This window comes from Lepidochelys kempii, chromosome 7, assembly GCF_965140265.1.
Source record: "Lepidochelys kempii isolate rLepKem1 chromosome 7, rLepKem1.hap2, whole genome shotgun sequence".
Taxonomy (NCBI): Eukaryota; Metazoa; Chordata; order Testudines; family Cheloniidae; genus Lepidochelys; species Lepidochelys kempii.
In genome coordinates, this window is record NC_133262.1 from 104,099,224 (window position 1) to 104,122,059 (window position 22,836).

General features: G+C 39.4%; 1 protein-coding gene across 1 annotated transcript; it reads left to right on the forward strand.

Annotated features, from left to right (window-relative positions):
• The first annotated feature begins 3,099 nt into the window (after positions 1-3,099).
• On the forward strand, positions 3,100-12,328 carry TEX36 (testis expressed 36). The gene is made up of 4 exons (XM_073354958.1): positions 3,100-3,222; positions 5,752-5,883; positions 9,427-9,507; positions 11,662-12,328. Exons 1-4 carry the CDS (start codon positions 3,172-3,174, stop codon positions 11,890-11,892), a joined length of 495 nt encoding a protein of 164 aa, XP_073211059.1. The 5' UTR covers positions 3,100-3,171; the 3' UTR covers positions 11,893-12,328.
• Positions 12,329-22,836: the final 10,508 nt, after the last annotated feature.

The following is a 22,836-nucleotide window of genomic DNA, read 5'->3' on the forward strand; positions in this document are numbered from 1 at the left end:
GAGCACAATAAAATTTCATTCTGTCAAAATCAATGGTGGAAAACAAGATGTGTTTGTACATTGCAGATCTATTTTAAATAAATTTGCACTAATGAAAAAGAAAATAGGAAAGTAGATTGGGGAAGGTTTAAATTTGTGGTGCATAAAGTATTCTTAAAAGTTACAAATAAATGGGAGAATGTTTAGATAAATCTTTTAAACAGATGGTTAAACAGTAAATAAATCTTCACATACATAAACAAGTGTTGTTGGAGAACAGTCAAAGAAAATTTTCAGATCAAAGATGTGATGTCATCTAAATAAGATAAAGCTGCATCTCCCCATCTGACTCATGGTTATAATAATAGTTATCTCAAAATCACTAAAATCCTATTAATGTTAATTTTCACAGTGTGGATCTCTGTTTATCTGCTCACCTGCACTTAACTTAATTGTTAGATTCATAACTTAATTATGCCATTGTTCATATGGACATTTATAATCTAACTTGAAAACTTTCCCTAAAATTGTTCTAAAAGCAGTGGTGGTTCAAAATATTGTTTACTTCCTTCCTATTCACTTGAACTGGTAAGATGTTGAGTATGATGAAAACGTCCTTACTGGGTGCTGAGTATTTATTTAGGTCCTGATCTTGCAAAAATGTATGCACATGCTTGACTATGCACGATGACATAATCTCACTATTTTAATCACAAGATTTGTGATATTTGATGTCTTTCTTAAAATACCAGCTCTTGGAGTCCTGTTATTTTTTGAAACTCTCAGCTTTTATTTTATTTATTTATTTAAAAAAATAAGTTTCTAGCCCTCATAGTTACAGAGAAAAGCTTGAAAATGTTAACTTTACAGGCTCAAAGCTAGAAGGTAAATAAATACAAGGCCCTTAAATTTATTATTTTTTTAAATCTTGTGATTTATTTTAAGTCAATACCATGATTTTTTTTTGGACCTTACTCATGATTTTTGAACACTTGGATTTGGTGATGCTGGAGTTGTCCCACTGAACTTTATCAGACTACTCACAGTGCATTAAGTTAAGCATGTGCATAAATTCTTGCAGAATTGGGGCTGTAGTATGTAATATTTTCCTTCACTTCTGTTAATATTGAAATTTGGTAGGTCATCTTTTACACTTCCTTAATCTCTTGCTTTTTTTTCCAGCAAGTAGCCTTGCATATTCATCTGCATTATAAACTGGTTTTCCATTTTTTTTGCACATCTAAGAAACTGAGATTTTTTAAAATGAACACTGTATACAATGTATTCAATTAAGATGTGTGTAAGTCTAAAACAATTCAATATAAGTACACAGAAATTTATCTCACAGACAATACATTGGTGAGAAAACAGCACCTGTTTTATACACAGCACTATCCTATGGCAACAATTAGTATAACAAAATTTAATTGTGGAAGTAGCCACAGCTGAGTGCACAAACACTCTCATAGGGGGAAAAAATAGCAAGAAAAAAAAGGCAGGGAGAGAGAGCTTATTTCCACGGCTAATGTTCTGCTTATAAATAATTTTTACTTATAAAAAAGCTAGATGTTGACTTTTTAACATTAATCACTGTTATAGCTATATTTTTTCTAAATCAAGTAATATTTTATCTGATTGGAATTTTTGTATTGTTTCTGTTTCAGTCATTAGAATGGCCATACTGGGTCAGACCAAAGGTCCATCCAGCCCAGTATCCTGTCTACTGACACTGGCCAATGCCAGGTGCCCCAGAGGGAGTGAACCTTAACAGGTAATGGTAAAGTGATCTCTCTCCTGCCATCCATCTCCACCGTCTGACAAACAGAGGCTAGGGACACCATTCCTTACCCATCCGGGCTAATAGCCATTAATAGACTTAACCTCCATGAATTTATCCAGTTCTCTTTTAAAGTCTGTTATAGTCCTAGCCCTCACAACCTCCTCAGGCAAGGAGTTCCACAGGATGACTAACATGATATCCTAACATTGTGACAGCCATACTGCTTTCAAGTGTCCTTGTTTTTAGGGTTAGAATTCTTTCTTTTTTCTACAGATATTATCATCCAGATTGTAAAATGTTATTGAAATGCTTGTTTTAAAATACTTTATTGGTTCTAAACAAATTAAACATGTTTCAGAGTCTCTATTGCCTTTTTCAAGAGACTGTCCAAGATTTTGTTTTTTTATCTCATTTTTGTGCAGCTGCGTTGGAACACAGGAAAAAATGGTTTTGTCTTCACTTGTGTGTTGACCTGGACCTCACTGAAATATCAGAACCCCATGACAGCTTGATTTACATAAATGAACATGCAGGAGATTCATAATATAACTTGGTTGATGTTACACAAAGCTTCTTGGTGTACATACAGCCTGAACCACTTAAAGTGTTGCACAGACTCATATCACAAAGTACATAGAAGGACAAAGGAAAATGACCCCACTGATGTTTTCTTAGCTGATTCCTGAATTTTAAAATAGCTTCCTTTAAATAAGGTATAGGACCTTTCCTTTCCCAAAGGAGAGGAGTTTAGAACAAATGTATCCTCCTTGTATGGGGATAAGCCCCCCCATTCTCCCTGATCCTTCACTTTGGGGAAGGCATCCACACAATGGGGGGGGGGTCTCTCCTACCCCCAGAAGATGGAGTCTTCACCCCCACAGGTACCCCCCCTCAGAATAAGGGGTCCTACAGGTGATGAATAGCAAGGTCTCACCAACCATAAAAGGGGTCTCTCTCCCTGTGCCAGAATGAGGGAGGGGGGTCTCCTGCACCCACAAGGATCTCCACCTCCTCCCTGAGGTCTCCCCAACCATAACTTACGATTATGGGGGAGGCTGTCACTTATGGTCTATAAGTGAGAGTCGCCCCCATCCCCTGATGCAGGGCTTCCTCAATCCCCTTAAATGGGAACCTCTCTCATCCGCTGGGGATCTCCTCCGTCCCTTTTAAGGCGTGGGGTCCCCCTAATCCAGGGCGTTTTCCTTCCCCCGTAGCAGGGCCTCCCCAGCCTTTAACATGGGGGGTCTCGCTCAGCCCGCGGGGGGGGCGTTCCGCTGGCGGGGGAACTGCGGGCCCCCGGAGTTCCAGGGGTCGCGGGGCGGGCCGGTGTCTATGGCAACCACTGTCCGGCGGCTGAGGCCGCAGGCTGGCGGCGCAGCACTGCGGGGAGCGGCGGCAGCCCGGGCCCAGCGATGCCCAAAGGCAGGTTGGCCAATCCCAGCACTGCGCGGGACGGCGCTTGGGTGAGAGACCGGCGGGGGGGCGCGGGGGCGACCCGGCGTCTGTCCCCGGCCAAGCAGGACCCGAACCAGCCCCCTTCGCGCCGGGCAGGAATAACCGCCCGTGGGGAGCGGGCGCAGAGCCCAGCCCGGTGCCGTGGCACCAGCAGCGGCACGCGCTGGTCCCGGCGGGGGCAGCTCATCGCTGGGAAGCGGGCGAGCAACCGCCCCGGTTGCTCCAGGCTCGCAGCAGCCCCGGGGCTGGCAGAGCGCCCCATCAGCGGGCGGGAGGGTTTGGCCCCGGTCAGCCAGCGTGCTGGCTTTAAAGAGCGCGGGCCAGCATCCGGCTGGCTCACGGCCCTGAGCCCCACCGGCCTCCCTGCCCCTGAGCAGCTCGGCGGCCGTGGGCACGTTTCTTAACCGGGCCCCGCAAAGAGGAAGCGTGGCGGTGAGGCTGCGTTCTCCCTGGGACAGGGGAAGAAGGCCCGTGAGGCTGCTTTTGTCTTTGTCCTTTATAGAAATCCATCCAGGCCTTGTCTACCCTGGCAGGCATCTGTTAAAACTGGTCCGACTATGTCCCCTCCTGTCCACCCCCTGACAATTTTTGATGGAAGCAAACAAAAACAAGCCTTTCGTTTTCATTGACAGATCCCCTGGAATTTTCCAGTTTTCAGCAGAAAACTCACTAACCAAAAGGTTTTGGCCAAAATATTTGAATGATACAACAAAATCTTCTTTGGAAAGAATGCAAAATGTTTTATTTTATTCCATTTAAAAAACAGTTTTGTTGAGAATTTTTCAACCAAACCTACTCTGTGGTCTGAGATATTGACATTACCAATACCAAGAAAAGGAAACCTAGTTACTTGAGTTAGTTTGACTAAAATTGTGCCCTATCTCTAACTTTGTTTTTGTTAATACTTGTTTAACTGAAACTTTTCAATGAAAAAGATATTGGAGGATTCAATTCCTCTACTCCTACTAAGGACCAAGACAGCTAACAGTATACATTTCAGAGTCAAACAAATTTTTCAACCAAAAAAGGAAGAGTCTGGGAAGTCTTGACATTACTGATATTTCTGGTGTGCTCAGATCTTTTTTATAGGTGATAAAGAAACAGAAAGAAACACAACACCAGTGTTTTCTTTATAGAGCACCTTTAATCTCTCTCTTTCCACTTCTCTGAATGGAGATAATCATGATTATTTCCTTACATCACAGCATGTGGATTAATTAGTTTACATTTTCAAAAAGTTGCCCCAAAGTGAAGTGATTTGGAAAGGAGGGATAGCTCCGTGGTTTGAGCATTAGCCTGCTAAACCCAGGGTTGAGTGTTCAATTTGTGAGGGGGCCATTTAGGGATCTGGGCCAAAAATTGGGGATTGGTCCTGCTTTGAGCAGGGGGTTGGACTAGATGACTTCCTGAGGTCCCTTCCAACCCTGATATTCTATGATTATTATTAATTTCTATTTGTAATTAGTTTGTGATGACAAGGGTATTATCAAGTTACATGCTGGAGCTGTTGATGTTAAATCCACATGAAACATTTTTTAAAAGTGCTTCCCCTTTCCCACTGGAAGCTTTTTGCAACATTTTCATGAATAGGACAGCAACATAGAAAGAAGTGAGATTAATTTTACAGTTATTGAAATTGATTGAATAACTTTTAATATCACAATCTCATCACCCTCTGGTGTGCTGTTCCATATGGGTTTAGAAATCAATCTGTAAAGACATACTAAACATCACTTTATAAACCTAGATCCATTTTTCCTTTGCAACTTTCTTAGACTTTCACAAAAAATCTCTACGTTCAGAGCACATTTTCAACAGATTTTTTTCCATGTTTCTAAGCTGCCTTGAATCCTCATCTTTCTTTTTACTTATAGGTAATTTTCTATTTCTCCTCCAGGAGAATTCTACCTTATACTTGTCTCAATTATAGGTTACACAAGAGGAGCAGCAGCAGCAGCTTGATCTTACTGTTGCTGAGGTCTAGGCTCCTCAGCACTGTGAATGTATGTACACACACTTTCCACGAGTGCTTTGCTTCCTCATGCAGGTTCTAAGATCCTGAACCTATAATGTGCTAGTATCTCCTGCAAGGTGCTTAGTGCCATCATGTCCAGTATCTTTCCATATAGCAGCAAGAGCAGCAGTAATAGTAAAGATAACAACCTTGCAGCTGTGGCTGTGTAAAGGATGCTCCTGCAACATTAACTACCACTACATAATCGACTTTCAGAAAAACCCCTGCAGAACTAACAGGATGTTTGCAACCCATCATTCTAAATATGCTCTTTGTATGTTACATCCCTTTCTCCTTCCTTCATCTATTTTATGTATCTACATCAGAAGCTCCTCAAGGCAAGGATTGTGCTCTCTTCTGTGTTTTGTATGGTGGTAGCACAGTGGGATCCCGATCCTGACTGGGGCCCCAAGTGCTACTTAATACAAATAATAAAAATAAATGAAAATAAAAATAATAAAAATAACTGCTTCTCTGATGCTGATGTGTTTGTTTTCTGGATCAAAACATTTATATTTTCTAGTTCCCGCACCTTGGATTATTCCATAGTCAACCCGAATCGATCACAGACTATATGCTAAAACAGGTACAAAATCCAGAAGAGGTTCAGTATATTGAGAAGAGATTGCCACTAGTATACAAAATTCGGGAGCAGGTTAGTTATTGTGGATATATAATTGACTTATGGAACTCCTTGCTGCGGGATGTTATTGAGTAAATGCTTACTAAATTATCTGAATAAGAACTAACATAAAAAGTGTAATGGCTTTCAGTCTTCATGCTTAAGGGAATAAGTTGTTTGTCATTTGTGATAAGGAAAAATTTATCCCAAGATATACTGTTGTTCAAATTATTGCTATTTTTGTTAGTGATGATAACTTTCTGAAACAAATTCTTTATGTGCTGAAATGTACTATAATTGGTCTCAGTCCAACAAATGTGGATAAAATATGTATGGATGAAGGTTTGATTGAAATCTGGTAAGCAATTTTGAATTGTGTAGGAAATATGTATTCCCTTGAGGAAGTTTGTTTTGCTAACTGAAACCCTTAAAGCCAGAAATTTCAAACTTGACTTATTTTTTTTAAATACTTCACTGAGAGTAAGAAATCAAACCAAGTTTCAAAATAATCAGTGCAATGTTTTTCAAGTTATGAACATTTAAAGGTGACAGTTTCATGCATGCACATGATCCTACAATTGAATCCATGCATGCAGACCCTTGCTTTTTTCCCTTCTTTTAAAAGACCAGTGGAACCTGAATGCACTCCAAATGCAGGAAATTTCAAAGTTAAAGTTGTACCCACAACATTAATTGTGCGACATTGCTCATGTAGAGTATTTTCTGTTTATGCTTTTTGTAAGGGCAACACTTAGTACATACCATAAAATATATAGAATGTGCTTTGGGGCCACATTTACTTTGTGTCAACAATCTTAATTTTTAGAATGTCCTGATTTCTGAGTCCATAAAGGCAGAATTAATGGTAGTTGTGTTCATATTAATTATTTATAGATTGCTCTTAATATCTGGTGAATGTTATCATTTTAACAAGATATCATACTAAAGCAAAAGAAAGCCATAATTAGCTCACATAGTGCCAGTTTTGGATAACTTTACTCCTCAACTAGACTAATGTTCTACTTAGTGTAAAGTTTCAGAATCTGCAGCATACATAGCACACTGGGCTCCAGTTCTAGAAGGCAGGCTGTCTTATACTCAGATCCCTGTCCCTCAGAAAGTAGGGAACTTAGCCCACTTTCCTAAAGCGTTGAATGTCTTGGTTTCATTGAACACCACTGTTTGGGTTTATCCAGTATGCTTTTTTGGAAGCTGGCATATTTAATCTGAGAGAGACAACCAACTGCATCCTTTGTTGCAGTTTGTCATCAGTTTGTCTCTGGCTCTCCGTAGGGCAAAATTCCTTCCCCTCCACCGAACAACTCTGTAGTTTTCTTGATGATTTCTCTTGTCCTCCCTGAGGAGGTGGCATCTTCATATTACATGAGACCAGAGGCCAAATTCTACTTCATTTATACTTGTTTAAAACCAGAGTAACTTCACTGACCTCAGTGTATTAAGAGCAGAATTTGACTAAAAGGGAGTAGTTAGGAGGGGAGTTTGGGAATAGTGAGGAGAGGACTAGAAGGTTACAGTGCATTATGGGGATTTTATACCTTTCTCTGGAGCATCTGGCATTGGCTACTGTTGGAGAAAGAATACCAGGATAGCTGGGCCATTGGTCCATACTCATATGACCTTTCATATGTTGTTGTGACATCCATTTATTTTGTGTAGCTGTTTTCACTGTCCCGAAGAATTAATGATGGCCCTTTCATCCATTTATGATGGATTAGAACAATGTCAGTAGAAAGATATATTAAAGAGACTGGAATGTGAAGTCATAAAAACACAGTTTGAGAAAGTTTGTGTTGCTTTGACTTTTAAAAAAAACCCTGCAGATGAAAACTGTTTCAGTTTGAAAGGAGTTGGAAGGTCACTGTGTGCCAGAGCTGACTGTCTCTAATCTCTCTGTGTAAGGGAACTTCCTGGCTGTGAGGTTAATTACTTTTTTCAGAGGCAGGAATACAGTTCGTACTTAGATTATATTATTCATTGTTCTTACTTTGCTGTAATCTTAAAACTATTTTTACTATAGCTTTTTTTTGCTGTAGTTAATTTGTTAAATAGTTCCCAGAGACATTATTCAATATATATGTATCTTTTGTTTTTCAATTTTCCCACACCATATAAAAACTATAAATAAACTCACTATTCCTTTGTAAAGGTGTAAATGACTGGGTCTTAACCACACTGATGTGTTTCAGTGGTAGCTCTGTGCATTTTATCCATCCAGGAGACATTACCTAGGGCCCTGATCCTGTAAGCAAGTACACGTGAGTAGTCCCACTGAACTCAGTGGGAGTACTCACAGGCATAACACAACTCCGGTGCATAACTATTTGCAAAATTGGGCTTAGAGGGATATTCATGGTGTAGCTGATCTGTTTATGAAAATCCCATTGACTTCACTAGGAGTTCTATGCATGGAGTAGCTATAGAATTGGACCCTTGAAAAGTACTATAGATCTATAATTAAGCAAAAAGCATGTGTGGCTACAGACTAGTTGAATTTATATAAGAGATTATATGGTCATGAGGCACACAGCACAAGACCAAACCAAGATCTATAAAGTGTACCAAATGGAGATCTTCAGTTATAATCTAGGCTCTGATCCTGCAGCTGATTCCATGCAGGTAGACTCTGGCATCTGCCTGTTCTTCAAGATTGGGACCATAATTATATTTTTCTTTATAATTGATTTATATTTTCTGTTACAAACCACAATTTATTTCAAATAGCTTTTGTATTATAGCACAGTAAAACTCGATACGCCCTCTGGAGATGAAGATCTACAGTTATAAACTGGAATATTCCTGCCTCCGTATTAAGTGTAAAAATCATTAGAGAAGTTGTAAAAATGAACAGAAAGTTACCAACACAAAACCGAAAGATGGTGCTTAGGGAAACAAAAAGGACAAGTCTAGTAGTCCAGAATAGTTTTTGAAATTTCATATTTTAACCATTTTATACACATAGGACTGAAACTTTATATAATGCACAATTAATTTGTAAATTATTAAATTTATTACTTTCCTACAATTCTGTTCATGCATTTTCAGATGCTTTTTTAGTCGTTTTTTTTTTGTAGTGGTTTACAAAATGGATAAAAAGTATGCGCAAAAGGTGAGTTTAAAAACTAATTCTGTGTTTAATGGGCTCCCAGAGCCTGGTTACTGGATGACATTCAACACATAAATCTCAGATTAACTCAGTTTTGAGTTCCCTTGTGTAGTTCAACTTTCATTTATTGTGGGCTCACTAATGAGCCACACAAAAAAGTTTTTACATTTCTGTAATATCTTGATGCTTCTATAGAGAATATGGTTTCTCTGATTTGGAAGTTTGCAATTAATCGTGTGCATGTTCAGAATATTAAATTCTGATATTTTGGAGAAAAATACAGAGAGCCAGTTTTGCAGGAATAAAGCCATGTGGAAGAAGATTTAACAGATAATGCCTTTGTTAATAAAAACATAATTTTTGCATCTGTCAGAAAATGCGAACTAAGATTATAGCACACACAGATGGCATAAGGTATATTATAACTTATCTTTTCTTTATCTCTTTTTCAGAAAGCTGTAAAAAATCACTTTCCATTTTCAACCCATGACAACAGGAATTGTTTACAGAATGTGGGAGAGTACTTTGATTTTGTGAGTATCCAGCACTGAGAAAATCAGCAAGTTCATATCTCTCAACCTGCCAGAGATTAAACACAATATTCTTGCAAAATTCATGGATGCTCAAAAAGGTGAAGACAGAAAATGCACAGTAAACACCAATGATAACATGCACAGATTGTTGGGACATAACTTCTTATGTGTAATGACATATGGGTATGTCTTCTGAATCCTCATAACAATATAATATGACATTTACAGATACCCGGAATAACATGTATCTGGCCGGAGTGATACATACATAATTGACTTCTTGTGGAGCATAGCAGCCCAAATCATGTCACTTTCTCTTAGTCTACAGGTTTATGAGTTAACCACTTGCAAAAGTGTTTTTATACTGATTTTTAATCTGGACACAGTGATTGCTTGGTGTGCAAATGCAAATCTGGCATTCTGTTTTGGAAGCAAGAATTTTGGAAGTATTCTCACACTGCTGTGTTGGTGAAATTCATCTCTTCTCACAAAAAGTTAGAATAAATGGTCTTTTTGTAGGCAATTAAGTAGGGATTGTAAGAAACAACCTATGAACAAGCTTCAGGACTGCAGCACAGCCTCTCTGGACATGTCTATACGAACAGTTAGTGCATGGCAAGCTAGGGTGTAAATCTACAGCGCACTAGCCTGCTATGCACTAACTGTCCATGTGGACCCTGCTACCATGCACTAAAAGTTCCATATTGTGTTTTAATGTACTCTGCTTTGATAGTAGCATACCTTGTTACAGTCTGTGGGGCTGTAATAAAGGCTGCTTTGCTATTCCAGACTCTAGATCTGCACAAGCATAGATCATGTGCCCCTCTGGCACAACCCCATTTCTCCCAGCTTATTTGGAGCTAACATGGAGCTTACCTCTGTGGTGAGCAAGAGTTATAGGGGCCTCTCTATGTAGCTGCTCTGCCTGGAAGTTTAGTAGACTAGAGAAGCTTATAGGATATGTGTTTAAAGGTATCTTAAGGCAGTGGTTCTGACCTTTCAGGGGTCTGATTTGTCTTGCATACCCCAAGTTTCATCTCACTTAAAAAGCTACTTGTTTACAAAATCAGACATAACAATACAAAGTGTCACAGCAAAATGGCTTACTTTCTCATTTTGTTTCTATGAAATTGTAGTTTGTACTGACTTCATTCGTGCTTTTTATGTAGCCTGCTGTAAAACTAAGCAAATATCTAGATGAGTTAATGTACCCCCTGGAAGACCTCTGCGTACCCATGGTTGAGAACCACTGTGTTAAGGGAACCACCATTCTGAGTGAATTTTTAAAGTTTCCTCTTTTTTCTTTTATGTTTGCATGTGTAATAATTTTAATTTTGATTTTTTTTCCTTTTTGGAATGTTGATATGTTTCTATGACAACAAAAAAGACAGCATGATCTACTAGATAGTGTACAGAGTAGGGAGTCAGAAACTCCTGTGTTCTGATTCCTGCTCTGCTACTGAAATTACTGAAGTTGTGAGCTTCGGCAACTCTTTGGCCCAGATTTCCAAAAGCATTCATTAATGTTGAAAATCTTTAATTCTTTTGCCCAGTGTGCTATAATCAATGCCTGATAATTTTCAGAGACGCTGATCACAAGGAACTCTAGTGGGAGTTCAGTGTGAGTTGTGGGTTCATCACATAAGAAGAATCAGACTCTCTGGTCTCAAGTTTGGCACACAAAAGTAAGGGACACTTTTGAAAAACTTGGTTTTACACTTTGTATGTTTATCTGTAAGCCAGAAATAATGTTATTTACCTGACTCAGTGGGCTGTTATGAGGATTCATTGATTTAGTACTGCACTTTGAATAGATAAAGTGCTATAGGAATGTAAATAATTATTATTTTATTCATAATAATAGATCAAAAGTCAAGATGTCTGTTTCTGGTTTTCCTTTGTCTGTGCACCAGCATAGTTAATCATGCTACCAGAAAGGTATATATTGGTACGTCTGAGAATATTATTTATAACCTAACTGCTTGCAGCAGATCAGTAGTGGTTCTCATAATCACTTTGGTAAGTTCTTCTTTAATTTTTAACTGCTCCATGACAAAGTAGAGGATTTCTTTCCTAACATTCCAAACTTTAACAGTGAAACTGTGATCCTGAAATGTACATTTTCATCAGTTTTTCCTTCAATCTTTTTCCTAGAACGTAGGACGAAAGAAGGTTGAACCAGAAAGAAGGCAACAGAATTCACAAAACTTCTGTCTATGGGCACATGAGTACATTCCTAGCAGTCATGATGGTTTTACCATTTATCAAACATCATTCATAGGTGATCAAGATACCAGACGTCCTTTTTGTAGACGATATCCAAAACAGCACTTGAAAATGTGCTACACTTATACATCTATTCCTGAGAATGAAAAACACATGTAGTCAAACCACCATGTTAATTGCAGAACTCCTTATTTAGTAACTACTGAGACTGATCAATATCCTTTCTCTGGGTCTGAACTATTCTTACCCCTCAAACACACGATGGAATAAATATCTATGTAAAATGGATACTGCGGAACATGTTGCAAATATTTACAGTTGGCAGGTTCATTGAAATTAGCAATTATCTTGCTGTTTGAAAATTCTTCAGTTTTGCTGGAAACTAAAATTACTATGAAACATAAGTCACAATAAAGTAATGAATCACAACATTGGGAGGTAAAATATAGCTGTCTTTGTATAGTTATATTTTTTAAAATAGCAATATTGGAAGAAGAGAGGCAGGCCCAGAACCACAAGGGGACTTAAATGTTACTCTGAGCTCACCTACCAGATTGGTCGAGATAGGCTTCCCTCCACCTATCTTCACCTGGTTTGAGGATCATCTGGGGCTTAGGCATGAGATATTCACTCAGATGGCTAGGGTGTAAGGCAGAAACGTAGGCACCAAGGGGAAAAAATTTAGGCACTGAGGGATTTTAGGCACCTACTGGGTTAGGCAGCAGCCAAGCAGGGGTTTTGAGGTTCTCTGGTGCCTAAATTTTGGACGTAGGTGCCTAAAGTGGAGTTAGGTGCCTAAGTCCTTTTGTGGATATGGGCCACAGTAAATATACTTGTACAGTATAATTTGAAATTGATTTATGCCTTTTGGGCACAAATCATGGTCCCTGTCTCTGCTGCTGCAGAAGCTCCTCCAGCAATGGAACCAGTAACATAGGGGGCAATCAGGGCTGTCCCCAGCCATTTTTGTGCCCTACGCAGCCCCCCCCACTGGGAGGCTGTGTGGGGCCCCAGGCCTCCGTAGGGAGGGGCTGGGGGCAGGGTGGAAACCACCCTCTGGCCCCAGCCCACAGCCTGCTCCACTCCTCTGGCTCCCAGCCCTGCTGCCGGTGAGTGCTGGGGGGAGGTTCTCCCCCCCCCAGCACTCCCAAGGCTGGGAGCCAGAGGAGTGGATCAGGCTGGGGCTGGGGCGCTCCACTTACCACGTGGTGAGTGCAGGCCTGACCCCTGCAGCAGTCCTCAGGGGAGTGGGGGCAGGGCTGGGGCGGAGGCCGGGGGGAAGAGGCAGAGCAGAGGCCGGAGCAGCATGCAGCTGTGCAGGGCACCAGGAAATGTGATGCCCCAAATTTCCTGGTGCCCTACACAGCTGCATACTTTGCGTATGGGTAGGGACGGCCCTGGGGACAATGTGCAGGAGCTGATGGGAGCTGGGCAGTCTGGTGGGTACAATGAAGCTGGATTCTTGGGACCCACCCCCACACAGGAACCATGTCAGGATTATGCACTGTAGTTTCAGACATGCAGATGAACTTTGCTGTGTTGTATCATGGGTGTGAAAGGGGGATTCCTTTCTTTACTTTCCCCGCAACACACACACCTCCGCCCAGGTTTTAATTATGGTGGATATGGCCCATGAGAGAAACTATGTAATAAAGCAACTGAAGTCTATATTATGGTGTAAAATAAGTGTAAGCATAACAAAGAAGGAGATGGACAGAAAGGGATGTCACAATGTGTGTATGTGAATACATATAACATTGATAGTGGTACATAAGAATGACCCTACTGGGTCAGACCAAAGGTCCATCTAGCCCAGTATCCTGTCTTCCAACAGTGGCCAGTAGGACAAGGACCACATAATTTAGGAAAAGGTTTAGAATGGTAAGCTGTGTGAAGGCTTTTATAGAGCTTAGCATGGATGGGGTCTGGAAAGAACTCTTCTTATGGTTAAACACCACCACCAGCAAAATAAACTAAAAGCTGATCCTACAAGCCTTCTGCACAAGGACCTCCTATGGATTGCAACGTGTGGAAGAATTGTAAGATTAGTTCCAAAAACAACATGCTTTCCTTCTGCAGAGCATTTTAACTCATATATTTAACTCATAAATCATCGTTCCAAAACCAAAATGTACACATCTTTGAACAATCTGTAAACAAACACATCACCATGCAAAATAGTGAAAAACAGGCAACTAAAGCACAAACTTCTAGGAAAGGTTGACTTGACTACTAAATACATTTATTTCCACCTTGAATTCACTGAGTTGGAAAGATGCAACAAGAGTTATTTTTGATCTATGGATGCCAACATGCAATGGACAATCTCCTCACATCACATCAAAATATATTATATTGGAAGATTTCCAGAAGCATGTAGTAATTTCCTTAGCACATGTTGAAATAAATAATAATATAATAATGATTTTATTTCTAAAGTGCCCCCCTACTGAGGTACTGCACAACATTTTGAAATACAAAATATCATTAAACCATAGGAAAAAAACAGATAAAAGGCCAAGTAACATCGGGTCATTAAAAAAGAATAATTTTGTTTGTTTGTTTCAGAGTGAATAGAACCAGTCTGACAGCTCTAAAATCAGATTTTCCAAAGCTTTAGCCAACAAATTTCACCCCCAAACTGATTCAAAGCCAATGTACATGCCAATTATATGATATGAGAAGTACCCCACACTGTTACCCAAGAGGGATAATCTCAGGCCTTCACCAGAAGGAAGAAAAACATTACAAATACAGAAAGAATGTGTATCTGTGGTTTACTATTACAAATGAATATAGTGAAATGAGTCTCTGGGTTGATATGCTTTTCTCCAACAATCAAAAGATTTCAAATTTGTTTCTCTAACTTATTTTTGCTTTGCTTAAATTTTGATTTAAACTGTTTAAAAATAAAAAGTAGTTTAGTGTGTCAGTAAGTTCTCAAACAGGATTGTAATAGATGCCAGAGGAAAAAGTGGAGGAAACATGTTCTCTATCCAAACTGGAATTTAAATGGTCTTAGTTGGGCTGAGTAAAACAGGTGATTTCCCAACTCCCACTGATACTCTAAAGAACATGTTTATATGTTTATAGATGAGACAATATATGCAACTATATGTAATTTTTAAATGACTGGTGAGAAGCCCAATCTATTGGAATGTTTGGTCTTCTGAGACCAGATCCGCAAAGGGATTTAGGTATCTAACAACCAATTGTAGGTGGTACTGCAATCCACAAACCCCTGAAATAGGGAACTCACTGTTCAAATCCCTTCTCATCAAGCTGTGGGAGGAATTGAACTGAGGTCTCCTGCATTCTGGATGAATTTAGCCTGGATGCAGTTATAAATGTGGTTAATATTAATATAGCTTATTCCCAGTATAAGACACTTCTACACAGGTATGGCTGTGTCCACACTAGGGTTTGTACTGGTATTTTTTTATTTTAAAATCTCTCTCTCACATCCCTAAGTGACACAGTTATACCAGTGCAAGATATGTGTGTAGCTCAGGCCTTGGACCAAGTTAGTATTAGTTTGGTCAAGTCAGAATTCCTAAAATAAGTAGAAACCTCAGAGAAAGTATTTGTGTGTTTACACCTGAGCTACCTGTGAACTTTCTCTTGTTGTTCAGACACTCCCTGTCTGCTGCATTGCCCAGGAAGCACTAGCTGGCAAATTGTGGAAAACCATTCTACTGTGGAGCAAGAAAGGAGTCCATACAGTTACCTCCTCCCAGATTTGTTATTTTATTCCTACCTTCCCTACAAAGTATTAAAATAGTGAGATGTTCCAATGCTTTATCTCTAGAACATCTAATTAAAGGGAAATCTATTCATCAGGGTAGTAATCCTGCCTGACCTTAATTTGGATGCATGGCAATTGTGGGTGTGGATGAAGCATAAAAAAATACCCAGCTTATGATTCATTCAGGCAGCTGTGTAATATTTATGACAAGTCAGCAGAGGTGGTCAACTCTATCTTTCCTCCGATCAATGTTTTCTAAATTTCTTATATCTGAGTAATACAGATTTGTAAGTGAAATTTCTAGTTTATATTTAAAAATTCTTGAGTATGCTGAGCAGTGAGATTTCAAATGAGAAAATATCAAGAGAATATTTTTTGGTTTGGGGGAGAATTCCATTCCAATGCAAAAGAGCCCCAAATCTCTAGGTTCCACTTAAGCCCATAGGGTGAAATCAACTTGTCATTACACCATCTTTGGGAGAGGTGCAAACAGGTTGGGTAAGGTGAATCCAGCCTGCTATGTAGGCCCCTCTCTCTTCCTTTTCTACCTGTGGGAGACATACTGCTAACTGAGATGGAAAGCTTTTGGGGGTACCCCTCGCTAAAAGTTTGGCAGCACTGAACTGAAGTAGTATTGTGCATCCTTCTAAACAATGCCAGTTATTTCTGCTCCATATTGCAAGTGATATCTTGTAATGCTTTTCTCCAGCAATGATATTTCTTGAAATAGCAAATGTTCATCGTCCCCTTTAATATTCTCTAAAAATGCAAGGCAGTTTTTACAAGTGCAAACTTGCTATTTCCTTAGGTGAAAGTAAATACTGTTTAATTTTTTCATTTTAAAAAAATCAGAAATAAAGATCTGTGTTATGGGTCCAGACTGACAAACCATAACTGCCATAGAGCACAGGGCCTGCTACTGTGAGCAGTGCAGCTAGGCTTGCCACCTGTCCAGGTTTTTGCAAGATTATCCCTTTTTGAGGTAGCTGTGCTGAGAAGATCTGTAAGGGTGCTTATTATACACTTTCAGCTGTCCAGTTTTATGGGCACAGGATCTTCTCAGATGCCCTGATTTTTCATAGCTCAGAGGTGGCAACTCCAAGTCCAACACTAGTGAATGGTTGGAGGATTGGTTCTATAACAGTTGCAGGTCATTCATACCTCGAAAGGCATCATAGGCATGCATTAATGGCCCTATACACAGAGCTTCTCATCTTATTGGATGATTAATCAATGCCCCAGTGGCACTTTGGCAGTGCTTTTTTTTCATTCTGGGCTTTCCCTTACATGGTAGTCAGATGGTGTATGGCTGTATCCATTTATGGGGAAAGTCAAAAGACAATAAAGTTTAATTTCCTGATTCTCATAGGATACAGTGGTTCTTTAACAATGATTCTTCAGTGGAGGAGAAATTAAAAAGCAGCATGATCAACATATTGCATAATATTTCATGCTTCGGGTTAAGTACCAGGTTTAAAGACTAATTTTTAACAAGACTGTAGTATTACTGAGCAAAACCTTTTATCAAAGGTGTCTAAAGCTAATAACAAAAGTAAGAGTAGACAAAGCACCATATCCTTAAACGGTCATCTTAAAAATATTTTGTAGCTGGTAATAGTTACATACCACAAGAAGACAAATAGCTGTACATACCACAGTTCTAAGTAATAAGGAAAGAAGAGCTTGATTTGAGTCTCACACCAGTTGTACGTTAGTGTAACTCCACTGTTGCCAGTGGAGTTAGTCCTGGTTTACATTGGTGTAAATCAGACTAGGAATGCAAGTAAATTGATTCAGACTCAGATTAAGAGACTTATAGACTTTAAGGTGTTTTTAAATTGAGTTTTCATGTTGTTACAGGGTTCAAAATCTTTCATTTCGCTATTGTTTCTCTTTTGTCTTTATGAAGCTCTGTAACCCGGCCCCATCTATTTAACTGAATCAGAATGAGAAAATCCTATAAAGTAGATAACATTTAAAATAAGTTACCTATGAATTTAGTTTTAATTCAACATTAAATTATGTTTCTGCAAGTTTTGGATGTGCGCTAACCATGGGAACTAATAGGATCCCCTTTAGAACATACACATATTGATTTTTGGAGAAAGCTATGGATAATAACTCCAATTTCAGTGTTAGCTTAAATTTTTGATTTCCATATGGGTTCAGTAAAACATTACGCGTCTAAAGCTGCTACAGTGTGTCTTTATATTACAGATTATAGACTTTCTAAAGTATCTAAATACCCTATTTTAAGTCAAGGGTTAACTAACTACCTGTGAAATTTGGAATTCTTGTTAAGCATCATTTTCCTTTTCACAAACAAGCAAGAAAACTAGAGTCTTTTTTGCTTTAATTCTGGTTTTGTACTTCTTTATTTAGAAAAAAATATCTATGCATATTCATGGGCTATATGATCCCCTCTCACAGAGAAATGTGCATACTATGGAGATGGATGCCAGTATGAAAACCTAAGCATTGATCTGCAACTGGGTCCATGTGGGGAGACCCTTACCTCCCATGTACAGCCTCACTGAAGTCAATTGGGCTTCACATGCTCTGTCGATATGGATTCAATTCCAGAATCAGGGTCTTTGTTAGCTGGGTAACTCCACAAGAGAATAAAACCTTTTTTTTTTTTAAAAAAAAAGGGGGGGGGGTTGGGGGAAGGATCAAAAGAATAAGATGACCCTTGCCAAGATCTCAAGTAATTAAGTCCCTCAGGTGGAAGGGGAGTGTTAGGGGAGTGAAGACAGTAAGAGCTACACTGCCTCCCAACCTTGAGGATTTGAAAGATCTACATTGAAGACAAACCCTAGTTTCCCAGATACAGAAGCATCTGTGTGAAGGACTGGGGTCCTTGCTGTTCTGCTGGCTCTGCCTTTCCCCTCCTGAGAGTACAGTTCTATATTGGCTGATTCCCTACCCAGCTATGCAGAGTTAGTGCAGCCTTAACTCCTGAGCAGCTATGTAAGTGGGTATTCATGGGGTGTGATTCAGCAGAATGACATTCTACCCCTTCTCTGCTACTGGCTCTACCCTCAAAGTACCACAAAAGAGAGACTCTGCTGAGATATGGCAAGGAGACACCCCCACTTCCTCCTTTGTCACCAGAATCATGGTCACCCTCCTTGGTGGAGGGGGTGATACCATTCTAGGTCATTGTATCATGATACAGTCTAGGACTACCAAATTCTGCTAAAAGCCATTTGTGAATTAGGTCAGCAGTGGAAACAGTCTCTTCACCTGAATTATCTAGTTTATTTCATCTTGTTCTTAAATTTAAAAATGTCTAGACTCTGATCTCGTTGCCAAAATATAAAAATGTAGGCCCAGATCCACAAGTATATTTAGGTGCCTATCTTCCATTGATTTCAACAGTCCCAAACTTGCTAGGGTGACTGGATGTCCCTATTTTATAGGGACAGTCCCGATATTTGGGGCATTTTCTTCTATAGGTGCCTATTACCCCCCACCCCTGTCCCGATTTTTCACACTTGCTGTCTGGTAACCCTAAAACTTGCTCACCACTCTGTGATCTGTACACTAGTACTTACAACGTGAAAAAATGTATGTCACGACTACTGACATCCTCCAAAATATTCTACCCCCATATCAAGCTTATCTTAACATATTTGTTCTGCATCAAAAGTGCAGAGAATGTATAAAGTGTACTTGTGAAAACCTTTGCTAATGAAAACTTCCATTACGTTTTCCTAAACAGCTTTACTCCAGAGCTAACATGCTGATTATAAAAATGAAATAACTTCTAAAACCAGCTATATTTTGCTATTTTTCCCCTGTAGGTTTTTTGCAATATGTTTCTAGAAATATTTTATGCACTCTGACACAAAACAATATCTACAGCTGTAATAATAAATTAGATGCAGTGGGAATTTAAGCTTGTTCTTTTGTTCAAGATGATATAGTGGAAATCATTCATAATGAAGAAAAAGTCATTATTATGCAGAATTCTTTTATTAAACATGCTACCAAATTATCCTGAGTATATAACAGAATGTTTCTAGGGCTTTGTTACAACCATGGTCTAGTAAAATCCATATGAATAACCCCATATTTGCATAACTGAGATTTCTAAGAATATAAACCTTTCATATTTTAAGCTCTGCCAAGCCTTTCTCCTTCTCTACATATCTGTCAGTTTTATCATGAAAAAAAAAAAACCCCAGAATCAATAACATGCATAATCAGGCTCCTTCTGATTCCAGTATGCAAATGTACTACATATTGATGAAAATTTTCTGAGTCTAAAGTTGTTTTGTTCTTTTTCCTCTCAGCAGTCCCTATGTCTTTTAATTTTAATATTTCATGCACTGGTGCACAAACAATATAAACATGAAATCATGTATCAAATAACTAGTTAAAATATATTTGTTAGATGGTTCACTTAATAGATTTCTTTTCTTGACTAACTTTAAAGACAGGTTATGGATTCTGAAAGGCCAATAACAAATAGATCACAACGGCCCAAATCCTGCAATTGGAAAGGGGATTGCTTCACCTGTGTACATGCTATCAATTGGAGGATCAAGGCTATCCCAATACCAGCAGTTGGTTGATCAGTGAAATTCAGTCATTTGATCACCAGCTGCATGGCACAGAGCTAATCACAAATGCCTGTTAAATTGTGAGGTGATGAAGTTGATACTCTACCAAGACACAGTTATGTCCTTGATGCACCCAAATGAGTGAACTTACATTAATTAGTCACCTAAGCAGGGGCAATGTTCAGATGGGATATGGATTAATTACTGTAAAATGTTCAGGAGATGGTTTTCCATTACACAAAGTCAAAAATTATCAGATCATGATTATTGCAATATATTGTAGTACTGTTCTGTGTATTCTTAGACTGCCCACCATGCACACACAATATGCTATAGGAGATATATTATTGTTTTCTAAGGACATACCTCTTTTTATTCTTGTGTGTCTTTCCAGCCATCTTGGTGCCCCCGACAAAGAAACAAAACAAAGTAAACACTAAAAATGAGCTTTGTAATAGTTCATATAAGCAGCAGATAAAGATATTTGACTTCACAATCCAACACCCAACAGTAACAATCATGCTGAGTGTGAGAGAAACCTGTCCCCATGTCTGAGATATGGGCCTTTGTATACAAATGCATGATTTAGGTATTAAATGCAAAGGCGATATTGGCTATGGAAGGGGATGGAAAGATGGTACAACTACCCTTGTTGCTCAAAAGGCAAAAAAATACGACCTGATCCTGCAAAGTGCCAAGCACCCATAACCCAAAAATGAGCCTGTTACAGGTCCTCCTCTGCGCTTGAACAACAAAGGATATGAGCCTGTTACAGCGCTACGTAAAGAGAGTTGTGTTTTTAGTTCAAGCTGTAGCAGCTGATAGTTTTAGTTCTGAAGGTTGCTGGTTCAATCCCTGAACTGTCAACTAAGATGGTGACTTTCATGCAACCTCAACTTCCATTGAAAGAATGGGCCTTTAATGAATAGTCTGAAAACTGACAGCACTAATTCAATAGGCAATGAGCACTCGGTACATGAAAAATGCCAAACAGAAGATGTTAGCTTTAAAATCCACTCTGTTCAGGATACCTTCTATGACCCCCTGAAAGCTCAGGTTTGCAAAGAATGGAGCTGCTTGCCTCCTACACAGGTTAGGATCTCCGCTATTCTCATTGCAATCCTATGGGTGTCCACTGGAATTTGGCCCCCTCATGCTTTTGTGCATGCAGCTTCTCCATAGCCCCCATTTTTCCATCTCTCATATTGTCACTGAGGTTAGTATTAACTCTCATCAGTGTAAGACACATGACAAAAATCAGGTCTGAATGTTATAGGGTCTGGATGGTTCAAGGGTTTGGTAATAGGATACAGAGTCCTTTTCACCTCTCCATCACTGGTGGGGATCCACAAGCCATTATCCTATTAAATAGTGCAGGTACAAGCAATGATTTATGTTACTTATATATTTATTACTTGTGTTATAGAGTCCACAAACAGGATCCAGGTGCCATTGTAATAAGTCTGCATCAATACAGTGTCTCACCCAAGGAGCCACTAACAACATGTACTAATCCATGTAATAATCCTAGTCTTTACATACACTTCAGCTGCTTTGTGTGCCATTGCTACCTTCCACACAAAGGCAAAGATCACACTAATGCAGTAATTAAAGTACAGGATGGGGAAGATACTAGCTTCTCTGCACATTTTTGCAAACCTACTTTAGGTGAATTGCTTTCAAGCCTTCACAAAAAAAAACATCCTCCTCACAGTTGCCAAATTCAGAGACACCATAAATGGAATGGAGACTGATCCAGTCTCAGGATGGACCTCTGAAGTTTCTTCCCCATTGTCATAAATATAAAGGGAAGGGTAAACCCCTTTGAAATCCCTCCTGGCCAGGGGAAAGCTCCTCTCACCTGTAAAGGGTTAAGAAGCTGAAGGTAACCTCGCTGGCACCTGACCAAAATGACCAATGAGGAGACAAGATACTTTCAAAAGCTGGGAGGAGGGAGAGAAACAAAGGGTCTGTGTGTCTGTCTATAGTCTGTCTTTGTTGGGGATAGACCAGGAATGGAGTCTTAGAACTTTTAGTAAGTAATCTCGCTAGGTACGTGTTAGATTATGATTTCTTTAAATGGCTGAGAAAAGAATTGTGCTGAATAGAATAACTATTTCTGTCTGTGTATCTTTTTTGTAACTTAAGGTTTTGCCTAGAGGGGTTCTCTATGTTTTTGAATCTAATTACCCTGTAAGATATCTACCATCCTGATTTTACAGGGGGGATTTCTTTATTTCTATTTACTTCTATTTTTATTAAAAGTCTTCTTGTAAGAAAACTGAATGCTTTTTCATTGTTCTCAGATCCAAGAGTTTGGGTCTGTGGTCACCTATGCAAATTGGTGAGGCTTTTTATCCAACATTTCCCAGGAAAGGGGGGGTGCAAGTGTTGGGAGGATTGTTCATTGTTCTTAAGATCCAAGGGTCTGGGTCTGTAGTCACCTAGGCAAATTGGTGAGGCTTTTTACCAAACCTTGTCCAGGAAGTGGGGTGCAAGGTTTTGGGAAGTATTTTGGGGGGAAATATGCGTCCAAACAGCTCTTCCCCAGTAACCAGTATTAGTTTGGTGGTGGTAGTGGCCAATCCAAGGATGACGGGTGGAATATTTTGTACCTTGGGGAAGTTTTGACCTAAGCTGGTAAAGATAAGCTTAGGAGGTTTTTCATGCAGGTCCCCACATCTGTACCCTAGAGTTCAGAGTGGGGGAGGAACCTTGACACCCATAAAAGCACATGGAGGGAGCAAGGGGAAGGTTCTACAGCTGTTGCTTATACTGTGCTGTATCTGT

Excerpts from the sequence above, each read along its gene's own strand:
- TEX36 (XM_073354958.1), top strand. The coding sequence starts at position 3,172 with ATGCCCAAAGGCAGGTTGGCCAATCCCAGCACTGCGCGGGACGGCGCT. Across the intron at positions 5,884-9,426 it reads TATACAAAATTCGGGAGCAG|AAAGCTGTAAAAAATCACTT; the intron begins GTTAGTTATTGT and ends TCTCTTTTTCAG. Across the intron at positions 9,508-11,661 it reads TGGGAGAGTACTTTGATTTT|AACGTAGGACGAAAGAAGGT; the intron begins GTGAGTATCCAG and ends TCTTTTTCCTAG.